At 44.4% G+C, this 13,661-nt stretch overlaps 1 protein-coding gene across 6 annotated transcripts in view; it reads left to right on the top strand.

The window, feature by feature from the left end:
- The first annotated feature begins 3,842 nt into the window (after nucleotides 1-3,842).
- Wdfy4 (WDFY family member 4) overlaps nucleotides 3,843-13,661 on the top strand; it is a 293,488-nt gene continuing 283,669 nt past the window's right edge. For 3 of the 6 annotated variants that reach the window (XM_074079382.1, XM_074079385.1, XM_074079383.1), the window contains exon 1: nucleotides 3,843-4,160. In XM_074079382.1, coding sequence (XP_073935483.1) covers nucleotides 4,048-4,160 — 113 coding nt within the window. In that variant the 5' untranslated portion in view covers nucleotides 3,843-4,047. Of the gene's footprint in view, nucleotides 4,161-4,201; nucleotides 4,520-12,475; nucleotide 13,661 lie in introns of those variants that run through there. The other 3 variants (XM_074079387.1, XM_074079389.1, XM_074079388.1) reach the window with 3 other exon arrangements.

Below are 13,661 nucleotides of genomic sequence, written 5' to 3' on the forward strand. Positions count from 1 at the left end.
TTACATCTGAATCTTATTTTTTCCACTTCTTTACTGAAATTTCCATCTTTTCAATTTATTATGGTCATTTTTTAAAGTCCTGGAATATAATTCTGATAGCTGCTTTAAAATCCTCTTTTGATAATTCTGATATCTGGTTTATCTTGGAGTCTTGTTTTTTCTTATTATGGGTCATTTTTTGTTTCTTCAGATTTCTACTAATTTTGATTGTGTGAACATTATGGATACTAGACTGCAAGAAGCTATGTTAGGTCCTCTTCCCTCAAAGGATGCGGAGTTTTTTTCCACTTGGTAGTTAGATTACTGGACTATGTTTTGATATGGTTAGTTTTGCTTTTATTCTTTACTAGGGTACCTTAATTAGGGCTATCCAGAGAAACAAAACCAATGGAATATATGTATATAATATGTATGTATAAATGTACACATATGTATATATGTACACATATATAACATATACATACTCATATACCTACATGTATGTATACAGTGTTAGTGAGCTTTTCATCACTATAAAAAATACCTGAGACTATACATTTATAACTAGCAAAGGTTTATTTTGGCTCATGACTTTAGAGGTTTCAGCTTACCTGTCAGTTTGCCCTGTTGCTTTTGGAACGATGGCAAGGCAACCCAGCATGGTGGAGAGTGCCTGGGGGAGAAAAGATGCTCACCTCATGGCTGAGATGCAAAAGAGAGAAAGAATGAGGAATTGGTATCCCACTGTTGCCTTCAAGGATATGTCCCTAGTGACCTGAAGACTAAACCCCACTTCTTAAAAGTTTCATCACCTGTCAATAGCACCAAAGTGGAGACCAAGCTTTTAATACATGAGCCTTTGGGGGACATTCTAGATCCAAACAGTAGCATACACACACACTTGTTTTTAAACTTATTATAAAGAATTGATTTATGTGACTATACAGGCTGAGAAGTCCCAAGATTGGCAGTTGGCAAGCCAGAAACTCAGGAGAGCCAATGGTGTAGGGTCCAGTGTGAGTCCAAAGGCCTAACAACTAGAAGATCCAGCAGTAGAACTTATAGTCAAAGGTCAAGTGAAGACTGCTGTCCCAGCTCATGCATTCAGGCAGACAAAGTTCTATCTTAACCTTTTGTTCTCTTCAGTTCTTCCTCCCACCCCCATTAGGGGAACAATCTGCTCTACTGAGTGTACTAATTCAAATGTTAATCTCATACAAAATTACCCCTACAAACACACCCAGAATAATGTTTAACCAAATGTCTGGACACCCGCAGTCCAATCAAGTTGACACACAAAATTAACACAGGGCTATTCCATTTGAGTAGAAATAAATGAATAAAATAAATAGAAATGTGAAATAAATTTGAATTTATTCCGAGTTCAAAGCTCCTATTCTAGGATGTGATTCTTATTTCTGAGGTGTAAGATGAAATCTCAAGATGCTCAGAGAGGTCTTTCCATGCTGGGCGGGATGGAACCTTGCCATTCCTACACAATCTCTGGAACTCCCTGAGCCCTCAGTCTTAGAGCAGGTGTTCTTCACTATCTTGGAGTCTCAGCCTGAACCTGTGCAGGAGCACCTGGTCAAAGTCACACAGTGAATTCCTACAGAGCACCTTGAACTTTGACTTTCACCTTTGAAGTTCAGGAGGCCACTGGGCTGCATCTCTCAGCACCATGACAGGAAAAGAATGCCTAGGAAAAAGCTAGGTGAGGGTGAGCTTGGCTTGTGTCTTGTCTTTATCTTAAGGTCAGGTGGTACACAAAGCCCAGAAGCAGTTGTCTCTTGTATTTCTCCTAGTTTATATTTGCCTTTGTGGGAGGGTATTTCCTGTACTCACACTGTCATAACTGGAGCTCAAGTATACTTGCTGTTCTTGAACTATTTTTTAAACAATCAGCAAATCATATATTTTCTCTAAAAGAAAATATTTATATGGGCAGTTCTTAGCTGACCTGGATGCTTCAGGATCTGAGCCTGAGCATCTCTCTCAATAATGACTCACCTCTGTGTGGCACACCTGGAACACGTCCCATCCTGCCTTTTGGTGACAGAGTCTTGCTACATAGCCCAGGCTGGCAATTATCCAGCCTCAGCCTCTAGAGTGCTGGGATTATAGGTGCACACCACCACACCTGGCATGTACAGCCCATTTTAGTGTTTAAAAACTCTCTTGCAAGTATTATTTGATTTGTTCCTTACAACATCACATTAGTCCCAATCTATAAATAAGAAATGGATTTGAAGATGTCAATTGTCTCAGTATAAGAGTGAGAGTTTCAACCTTGAATTTTTAAGTCTGAATTTAATGCTCTGTTTGCCTGGTGTTGGCTGACCAACGTGGTGTTGCAATGGGCAGATGATCAGGAGTCCTGGTGCGTGGCTGTCCTTCAATTGGTCTCTGTGGTCTCCCTCCCAGACAGACACGCCATGTTGCCTTTGTGCATCCACACACAGGATCCCTCCATCCCATGACAGCACATTTCCTGCTTCTGTGCAATTTCCTGGTGTCTAATCTGTTCTCAGTATGGCCTCTGATTGTCAGTCAATATGTCTCTGTAGACTTTACTGGTGGTTTCACAAGGGAAGGTTTTCATCACACACTACAGACACTTCACTCCAAATGTCTTCAAAGTTTTCTCTGTCGCTTGGCCTGTCCTTGACAGAGTGGATGAACAACTCCACTCCCTCATCCTGCCATATTGGTTTGCACTCATATTGGTTTGCCATATTGCCCAATTGCTCTTGGAAATAGTCTAACAAGGAATTCTAATGAGTTGATTTAAAAGGAGTAAGAGACCATTCTGGTGTGGCAAGGTGATAATGCTGTTGCATGCTCCTGTTCTCTTTTCAGGCCAATACAGAGAACCCTGTCATGATAGACCCTGCCAGTGTTTGACCATTCTCTGCCCACAGAGAGATGGAAGAACGTTGGTACCACTAAGTCTTCTGGGAAGAGAGAATGGGGCACATGGCTTATGGCCCAGCTCTTAAGCAGCACAGATGTCTTACTGTGGCTGCTATCTACTGACACATGTGTGTAGGTGAATAACTTTCATTACAAGTGATGTTCTCATCTTTGCACCAATCCTGGAGACTGATTGCTCTCATAACAGATGACATCACTGTTGCCGCCTCACCTCCAGTCACTCATAAGAGCTAGAAACAGGCAGGATCTGGCTTAGCATTGAGGACCAGGCATTTGTGCTAACAACCACTCTCTCTCAGGAGCAACAACTTTTTGCAGAGAGTACAGGGAGTCACTGTGTGTGGATGGACATGCGTGTGGGCCCCACTCAGATGACGCTGTGGACAGATGACATGGGATGATTCAACCTAAGATACTCAACAGAATGAAAATTTAGATAACTGCATTTCAGAGAATTTCATTTTATTATTAAAATTCCCTTTCATCATTGCTGTCTCATAGTTGGGTGTCTGACATTGGAGGACTCCTTTCATTGGTGGTTTGCGTTTGATCCGAGGATAACAGAAGAAAGAATCCAAGTGAGAATCTCTGAGCCTGGTGGAGAGGTCTGAGGAGCATCTGGGGCACACTTGAGACCTATCTCTAATTGTGACTCATTTTACTAGAGGTTCAGAAAGGGTAGGCAGGGTGCTGATGGTCACACAGCTAGTGAACAGTGAACACAGGATTCAGGATGACAGTACAGGCTGTACTTTCCATTTTTGTCCTTGGCTTCCCCTAGCACTGCTTGACCACGGAGTGCACGGCCGCAAGGGCCTTTTTGCCAAATCCAAGTCAGGCCACCAGTCATCCGTCAAGCAGTTCCGTCATCGGCTGGGGCGGGCAGAGTCAGGCATCTGCCGACTCCCCACTTCTGCTTTCTCCAGGAAATGGAGCAGAAACCCAGCATGAGTGATTCATACTGAAACATTGTTGATGGCTGACATGCTGGGCTGGGTCCTCTTCCCCCACGCCTGAGGGGCTGCTGCCAAGGGATGGAAGCGCCCACACCATCTGATATCTGTGGGTCCTGACTCCCGCCCCTTCAGGCAGGTCATCTTGCTCTTGGCTAAGCCAGGCCAGCCCGAGGTGAGCATGGGGGGAGGCATGTCTGTCAGGGTGGGGCCTGCTGGTCGCCTCCTAGAAGGCCAAGTGTGGGACACATGTGACTACCAGCGCCTGGTTGAGTCTGTGGATGCGGAGATGAGGTAGGTGTGAAGCAGGTCCCTGTGGTCAGGGCCACTCCGTGATCATGTGTTCTGGAGGGTTGTCACTGTTGGGATTGGCTGAACCCACTGGGCTCCAGCCCCACTCCTCACCCTCCCACAGAGGGTCAAGCCCTTTCTCACGCCTCTGCTGAGGAGTGTGACCCTGACATGATGGGGAACGCCGGCCCTGGCCTTTGCTAACTGTCGAGGTATGGAAAGAGGTGCTGACTGTGATTGTGACACTCCCCCTGCCAGCCCCTGTGTAGCCTCTGGACAACACAGGGAAATAGGGCCACTCCAGACTGACCATCAGGAGAGTTGGTCAGCCCTGGTCCTGTCCTTGCTCACCTGGGGACCTGGTGAGTTGATGTCTTTTCTGGCCTCAGTTCCTTTATCTGAATTACCACATCCAAACTTTGAAATGCCAACATTTTCTGAATACATAGGACCACTTGCCTGGTTGAGGATTCTCCTTTCCCTTCAAATGGAAACTTCTAGAACACTGAACTAATCCTTTGTCCTGTCCTGTCCTCTCTGAACCAAAAAGGTTTTAGGTGTTACCCTTTCCCTGGAACATCTAGATTTTAGCATGATTTTCTGTATTGTCATCCATTTAATTATTCAACAAACATTTACTGAGAGGCCACTCCCTGCAAAGAGTTGGTAAAGGGACTGTCACTTCATAGGGGTCTGTGGTGTTCAGTGCTGTGGGCTGAAGTGGGTGTGAGGACCGTGGGTGGGGAGGCCAGAGAAGGCTTGAGTCCCCAGATAGGAGACCTGAAGGAATGGAGGCCTGTCTTGGGGGTTTCTGAAAGTGTTTGTGGCTTCGTCTGGGGAAGGAGGCCTGAAAGCCAGTGTGGCAGAGTGGGTGAGGGATGCGCTAATGACCAGCCAAAGAGCTAGGGAGCGGGTCAGGTCAGGGAGGGCTTTCTGTTGTCCATCCAGAGGCCCTGGGCTAAACTCTCACAGACCAGGGTCATTTCCAGTGTTGAGTAGCTAAGAAAGCACATAGGGTAGGAGGGATAAAAATAAGAGAGCCCTTGTGTGTCCTTAGTTTTGTTATGCAAGATCCTCATCGTTTTTGAGGATTTCTGTGCACCTGTCCTTCTCCTTCTGAAGCTGCTGCCCCAAATTTGAGTTTATTGTTTCCTTGCTTTTATTTCTAGTAGTACCTCATATATTCAAGTTGTTTTGTAAGTATGATTCAGTTTTGAACATTTTTAAACTTCATAAACATAGAATTAAATACTTTTATGACTTATTTAATTGGCTCAAAATTATGTTTGTGAAATTCCTTTGCCTTGCTGCCTGGGCCTGTCATTCATTTATGTTTACTTCTACATAGCATTCTATTTCATGAATATACCAGAACATATATGTTCTGAGATACTGCCGATGGGCACTTGAAATATTCTAGGTTGTTTTCCTTATAAGCAGTGCTGCTAAGACTTCTTGTACCACTATCCTGGGGTGTGTGCAAGACTTTCTCTAGTTATACGCTTTGAAATAGAACTAGAGAGTCATAACATTTAGCTTTACTGGATGATACTAAACTGCTTTCCAAGCCATCACACCGTCTTCTGGGGCTCGTTCCAGGACGCCCCACAGATACCCAGATCTGCAGAGGTTCAAGTCCCTTCCACAAAACAGTGCAGCATTTGCATATAACTTGTGGATACCTTCTGATGTACTTTAAATCATCTCTAGATTACTCATAAAAACCTGCGGTTGAATCCAAACACGTGGGGCCTGCAGGTGGGGAAGATCAACTGTGCGCCATTTTACCGACCTGTCAGCTGTGCATCAAAGTTCCACTCTCCACATCTTCACCATGATTTGAATTTGCATTCTGCAAATCACTAAAGCTGATCGCCCTTTTTAAAAATACATATGCTTATTAGCCATTCTAGATCTCTTTCTTGTTCATATCGTTTGCCCTTTTCTGTATGGGATTCTAGGACATTTTATTTTATTGATTTGTCACAGTTCAAATTCTGCATGTTAATTTTTTGTTGCAATATTTTTTTCTCATTTGTGTCTTGTTTCCTTATATTCTTTGTGGTTTCTATTGATGATTGGATTGATTAATTTCACACATGTTTAATTTCTCCAGTTTTTCCTTTATGATACATACTTGTTAGGTGTTACCTAAGAAATTCTCCTCCACGGTAAGGTCATAAAATTATTCTCATATTATTTTTTAAAATTTATAATTTTGCTTTTTGCTTTGCAATTCCTTGTCTACTTGAAAATGATTTTTCTGTATACTGTAAGGTAGAGGGTAAGATATATCTATATCTATATCTATATCTATATAAATTTGGGTTTTCCATATGGCTAGCCAAGAGTCTTAGTTCTGTTTATTAAAAATGTCATTTTTAAGCCTCTGATCCACAATAGTTCTGTTGTAAGTCATCATATAAGTCTGTTTCTAAGCTATTTTGTCCATCTGTCTGTGCTTTTACTGACACTAAATAATATTATCATAGCTTTATAATAAATTTTGATATGTAGAAATTTTTTCCCACATTTTTTTCTTCTTCCATTCTGTCTTGACTATTTTTAGTACTTTACTTCTCCGTATAAATTTTAGAATCAGGTTATCAGTTTCATCAGAAAAAACATGTTCATCTTGATTGGAAATATAATTTGGGGAGAAGTGATATCTTTATGAAAAGGACTGTTCCAATTCATAATCATGGTTTCTCTCCCCAATTGTGTAAGTTTTCTTTAAAGTACTCAAATAAAATTTTATACTTTTCCTCACAAACATTGTATATATTTTGCCTATGTTGGTCCCAAAATGGTTTATCTTTTTATATCACCTCAATGCTGTTAGAAACATGTTTCTTTGACTGTCGCTTATGTACCCTTGCACTTTAAGGAAGAATCATTTTGGCTGTCATAGGAGAATAGGTTGGAGAGATGTGAAAGGAAAAGACTTGGGTAGTAATTCAGGCGAGGATGATGGTGGCTGCCCTCAAGCGATAACAGTCGAGATAATGAGAAGTGGTCAGGGTAGTCAGATTCTAGATACTGTTTCAAGGTGTAGGGGTGGGAGAAAGGGAGAAGTGAAAGGAGAACTTCAGAACAGTGGGAGGAATGGAATTGTCGTTTGCTGAGCTGTGACAAGGGCAGGAGATGTAGATTTCGAAGTTGGTGGTTGTTCTGGACTATGACTTTGGACACATGAAGGTGAAGGAGATCCTTTTAGACACCAAGTAGAGAAATGAAGTGTGGGCACCACCCTCCCCCAACCCCAGCAACCTTCAAGTTAGGAAAGCAAGGCCGCTTGGCTGACAGTGGACGGAGGGAAGGAAGGTACCTGTGTATGAGTGAAGGCGGAGCACGCTGACAGTTCCTTGGACACACCAGAGAGCTGCCACTTATTTTACTTACAACTGGGGCTTTGCATTTGTTTTCTCCCTCCAAGTTTTGCGAAACGTGAAAATCCAGAACCATGTCACCATGCAGTGTTCCCAGGCAGGTGGCTCTTAGTCCCATGTCAGGGATTTGCCCCCATTAAAAACTTACACCTCAATGTCTAGACCTGTGCTTTCCAGTACCGAACTCAAGTGCCATATTTGAAATGTGGCCAGTCTAAATTAAGATATTCTGTAAACTTAAAATATATACCAGATTTCAATGATTTTACAAATTAACATCAGAAATATAAAATATGCTGGGCACTATAGGTCATACCTGTACTTTCAGCCACATGGGAGGTGGAGATTGGGAAGATTGTATTTTGAGACCATCCCTGGCAAAAAGTTAGTGAGACCCAATCTCAACCAACAATGTAAGCATGGTGGTGTGTGCCTGTCATCCCACCTATGTGGGAGGCATAGTAGGTGCATCCCAGTCTGAGGTTGGCCTCAAGCAAAAATATGAGAACCTATCTGAAAAATAACTAAAGCAAAAGGGATGGGGGAGTGGCTCAAGTGGTAGAGTGCCTGCCTAGCAAACAGAAGGCCCTGAGTTCAAACCCCAGTAGCACCAAACAAAAAAAAAAAAAGAAAAAGTAAAATATTTAATTAATTTTTTAAATTCTTTCAACAATTTCATTTTTTTCTTAAAATATCAATCATATATTGAATGAAAATTCTGGGTATTGCGTTGTCCCTCAGTACCTGGGATTGGCTCTAGGAACCCGTTGTGATACCAAATCCAAGGATGCCCCAATCCTTTACATATTTGCGTCTTAACATCTGCACATCCTTCCCTGTGCTTTAAATATTCTCAGATATCCACTCATAAAAATGAATATGATGGGAGTGCTGTGCAAATTGCTTGCATAGGGAGTAACAAGAGAAAGTCTACTCTTGCTCAGTGCAGACGCAATTTTCCCAAATATTCTCTGTTCGAAGTAGGTTCTATCTCCTTATGTGGAACTTGCTTGTATGGAGGCCTACTGGGGTTAAAGAAAATATGTTTTAAAAGTTAATTTAGTCTATATATTTCTACTTTTTAATATGGCTACCAGGAAGTGTAAAGTAACAGGCACAGTTTGAAGTCATGGCCAGCTTTCTGTTTCTGGTGGGCAGCACCACCAAGGAATGCTAATTCTTGTTCCGTGGTGTCTGTGGGGAACATGGGTCCAGAGATGGAAATTGGGGAAGCTAAAGGCTGCTTCCCTCTCATAATTCCAAGAAGAAAGAAAGTGTGGAGGAAGCTGGGAACAATGAATTTGCGCCTGCAGTGAAGCCAGTACCTGGCAGGGCACTTGCATTGCAATTGTATTTAATCCTTACAGTGATGTCAGTTTTGTTGTTTCCATTCTATGGAGGAGAAAACTGAGGCAAGAGGTAAGGTCCTTTGCTCTCAGGCAGTAAGTGCCCCAAAACAGTACTCTGATGCTAGTTTTAAAAATATATCCACAAAAGATTGAGATATATAGTTGGAGATGTATAAGGGCATGTACATTTGAACAAACTGCGATTCACAAAACAGGTGGGGAGCCAGTAATGATGAAGGAACACACTTGCAGTGCTGCCCTTGCTCCCTGTGAACTGAAGCCCAGCAAACAGGGCGACCCCACGCAGATGGCGGCAAGAGGGGAGGCAGGGGGAAAGCCCTGCAGTACTCGAACAGGGCACAAAGATGGGAACATGGCACAGTAGATCGAGTGCTGGGCCCCTTCAGAGTGATTCATGGCTGCTTCTGGTGAGAGGGGTTCCCCAGCCCCTTCATTAAAACACCACCCTCATTCCAAGAAATACTTCTTTGCTCACACAATTTAAACTGAATTGTTTCATTTTTGATGCATTTAATGTGAGAATCCCCCTCAACAACTCTTTAATTAAACCATTGTGACATCTCAGAATTGATAGAAACTTACTTGAGGAAGAGAACGTGTATTCATGAGTAAAGATGACATAAAGAAAGCAATGAGAACTGCAGGTATTACAGGTGGCAGGACTGGGGGAGGTAAGTTTGGGAATTATGCCAGGTGGACTTTTATTCTGCCCAGGTCCTCCGTGCACAAGTGAATTTACCCCCATCTTTGTGTGACCTGCACTGGGGATGACCAGAGCCCTTCCCCCACTCACGGGGTTGAGTTTGGAATTGGAGAGGGAGGGCTTATTTCCAGTGTCCCGGGAGCAACCACGACGGTGTCCGGGAAACAGCATGATTTGGATGTTCATATCTGAAGGAAGGGTTTCCTAGGCAGAGAAGATGGCTGAGTAGAGAGTCAGGATGTGAATGAACAGTTCATTTGGCCAAGCCCTATTGGGGGTGCAGAGGGAAATTAGGCAAGGAAGTGGGTTTGTCATATCATCTATGACTTGGAGCTTGGAAATGTTCCTTGAGGACATAGGAGCCATTGAAGATATCTGAGTGAGGGAGAAGCATGAAGGATCTACATGGATGGTGTGAGGTAAAGTGGGAGGCATTGGAAAGGCTGGAGGCATTGGTAAGGCTAGAAAAGGGAATAGAAGCAATGGAGGATGTCACTGGGTCCACCCTGGACTGCCAGGAGAGACCCCAGAGAGGGAAGTCACCTGGAGAGCCTGTCTCACCCACTCACGTAGCAGTCTGTGTCCCTTGGCTCCCTCCTTTCTCTTCAGGCACCATCCTCCCGTATCCTGGGCACACAGAAGAATTAGGTCTTGGGTAAGAATATCCCTGGCCCAGTAAGAAGCTCGCTAGCTTGTGGGAGACTCATTGTAGTTAAAACAAATACCCAGCTTTCAGAAGAGAAATCTGAAGTTTGTTAACAGGATGCTGACTTGAAAAGCACATCTTCAATGGCAGATGGCCGCTTAAGGACATCTATTCCAAAACTCAGGCTGCAGATAGGGAAACTGAGATACAGAGAAGCTCAGACTAATCCAGGGCTGAATTCCCCACCTCCCGGGTGCCTGCTCTGTTTCCTTGCTCTTCATGGTCGTGGGAAGAGCTGCACCTGGAAGTGACTCTATTCTCAATAACCTAAAATCAGAGCTTTGAGGTCTAGGTCTGTCTGGCTCAGAAGAACACTGGAGGCCCAAGAAAACTGGGATCTCTCTTACCTGGTCAGAGGGGGTTTGGCCCTGGCTTTGTGGCTCTGTGAGAATTAAGAGGTGCTTAATTATTTTAAATGTTTTATTATATTTTTTATTATAGCATGTATCAGTTGTCAAAGGGGTTTCATTGTGATAGTTCCATACAGGCATACAATGTACTTTGATCCATTCACCAGTTGATGGACACCTAGGCTCATTCTGTAGTTTGGCTGTCATGAGTGCTGTGCTAAACATGGGTGTGCAGGTATCACTATTGCACGTGACTTATACTCTGGCTATATGCCCAAGAGTAGTACAGCAGGATCGTAGGGTAATCCTATTTTTAGTTTTTCAGGAGCCTCCATACTGATTTCTGTAGTGGCTGCTCTAATTTACATACCCACTAACAGCGTATGAGGGTCCCCTCCACTTTCAAACACATCCTTGTCAGCATTTGATGTCATTTGTTTTCTTGATGATTGCCACTCTGACCGGGTAAGATGGAATCTCAGTGTAGCCTTGATTTGTATTTCCTTTATGGCTGAGGATGTTGAACATTTTCTTGTGTATTTATTTGTCATTTGTTCTTCTTTTGAGGACTATCTGCTTGAGTCATTTACCCATTTATTAATTGGGTTGTTCTTTGCTGTTTAAATTTTTGAACTCTTTGTATAAGCTGGATATTAATCCTTTATTCAATGAATAGCTGGCAAAGATTTTCTCCCATTCTGTAGTTTGTCTTGTCATTCTGGTAATAGTTTCGTTGATGTGCAGAAGATTAAAAAAATTTTTTTTTGTAGTACCGGGGGGGGTTTGAACTCAAGGCCTCAAGCTTGCTAGGCAGGCACTCTGCCACTTGAGCCACTCCCCCAGCCCAAGAAGCTTTTAAATTTGATACAATCCCATTTTTTCATTCTTGTTCTAATTATCTGAGCAATTTGGGTTCTATTCAGAAAAGCCTTACCTATGCCTGGATCTCCAAGGATTTTTCCTATGTTTTTAAGAGGTGCTTAATTCTTAGCATGTAGGAGTACAAGCTTCCAGATATGTTGCAAAGTGTAACTAGTGATGCTTTCATATTCTGACCAAATTGTATGTGTCATTTAATAAGCTAACCAGGATGACTGTGTGAGGGAGCCATGCCATCTGAGGTGCAGGTGACCTCAGAGGTATAGGGATGCTGCTGAATTCCAGGCAATTTCACTTCTCCCCAAGGGTGAGGAATAAGCTGGGTTAGTTCAGAGTCTGACCCACAGGTCAGCCCAGCAGCTCCTGTGCCCTTCAGCTTCCACTAACCTGCCCATGTGGCTTACTTCTCCCTCAGGCTCCTCTTGAAAGCCCCTGCTTCTGGGACATGTCTCCCACCCTCTCCCTGACCTATGTCACCCCCAACAGCCAACTCTTTCCCTAGACCCTTGGGGCCGGAGTCCTACTCCCCCTGCTCCCAGGGCTGTTTCAGGTGTGTTAGTTGCTGTGAGCACCTGGGAGCAGGGGCTAGGCTCAGCGTCCAGCAGAAGGCTGCCGTACGCTGTCCATCTCTCAGCTGAGAGCCCCAGAGGGACTTTGGGACAGCTTTGTGGAGAAAGGGCACATCAGTTAGCCTGGCATTTGCAGCTCTCTCACTAAGCACACCCTCCTTCACCCCTGCCCCTTCTGCTCTGGCTTCTCTGTGGAACTGGCACATGTCCCCAAGTGCTCAATATCCTACATGGAGTGCCTGCCATTTGCCTCACGTGCTCATCCTAATCCTGAGGTGCCCATCACAGGCACTTTTGCTCAGAGCAGCCCTCCCAGGTCTCCACGCCCCTCCCCAGGCTGTGGCACGTCTCTTTGTGCCGCACAGTGAGGCATCTCCCCCTGCTGAACATCAGTCCTGCTTCAGTAGAGGGGGTGACTGGCCAGCAGGTGTACCCCTGGTTCCTGGACTTATGAATCCTTGTCCTTGAGACTCTCAGGGATCAGCTGTTCCCTGAGTTAATAGGGGGTCCACTAAGTTCTACCTGCTTGTGTTGTGAACAGGGGACAGACAGCAGGTGTGACTCAGACCTCCTACAGCCAGTGGTCGGCAACAATTTTGCAGGCCAGCCAGGGAATTCCTGCAGTGCAGTGGGCAGTCGCCCATTCTAGGAGTGTCCCTGGTCAGGATTTATTCTTATCACTGCTGCCCACTGTGCTGAGCCAGCCTCGTGTGGTGCAAGGTAAAGGGGGCTTCAGTGTCCAGAGATATCAGGTTTGATCTTGATTCTGATACTTCTTAGCAGTCGGATTTCACTAGAGGTGTGACTCAAGTGATAGGGCACCTGCCAAGCAAGTGTGAAGGCCTGAGTTCAAACCCCAGAACCACCACAAGCAAAGAAAAGAAAAAATGCTAAGAAGTTTGATTTCAGACAAATTACTTTCTTTCTCTGAGTCTGGATTTCTGGGAGTTTTGCTGTTTTGCCCATCCACAGAGCAGGAATAAATATCACCTGCTCACAGGTTTTCGAGTCAGAGAAGTTGGGTGTCTCTGTTTGGAGATGTTCTTTTATCTACGGCCCTGCTTCTAAGGCAGTGTTTCCTTACATCTCAGGGAGGCTGAGCCACCTTGGAGAGCCTCGTGATTAGGCTCTAAGTTTCTTCTGACTGTGCTGTCTCCAGCTTGTGTCTCTGTGTCCTTAGTAAGAGCACAGAGGGCCTGTCCACAGGAACTGATCCTTGGCCATTTCACCAATGTGGAAGTTGGTGCACTACTGAGATATAAAACCAGCCCCTTCTGCAGGACGCTGGGAGTTCCTGAGTTCTGTTGCTGTTGTAAAAACCACAGAGGTGTGTGCTGGCCAGGAGTGCGGCACAGCCTGGAAGCAGAAAAGGGAAGTGTTGCGCTTCGATAAAAGTTTCTGCTGATCTGCCCAGTTCCTGCCAGTGCAGTCCCCACCTTAGTGTTCGGGGGAATTCCTGAACAAGCCGAGCTGCCTTCTGTTCTTGAGTCCTGTGCAGCAGCTGTAGGACCTGCGCTCTGCTGGTCTTTGCCTACAGG

The sequence above is a fragment of the Castor canadensis genome, chromosome 7 (genome assembly GCF_047511655.1).
Source record: "Castor canadensis chromosome 7, mCasCan1.hap1v2, whole genome shotgun sequence".
NCBI lineage: Eukaryota > Metazoa > Chordata > Mammalia > Rodentia > Castoridae > Castor > Castor canadensis.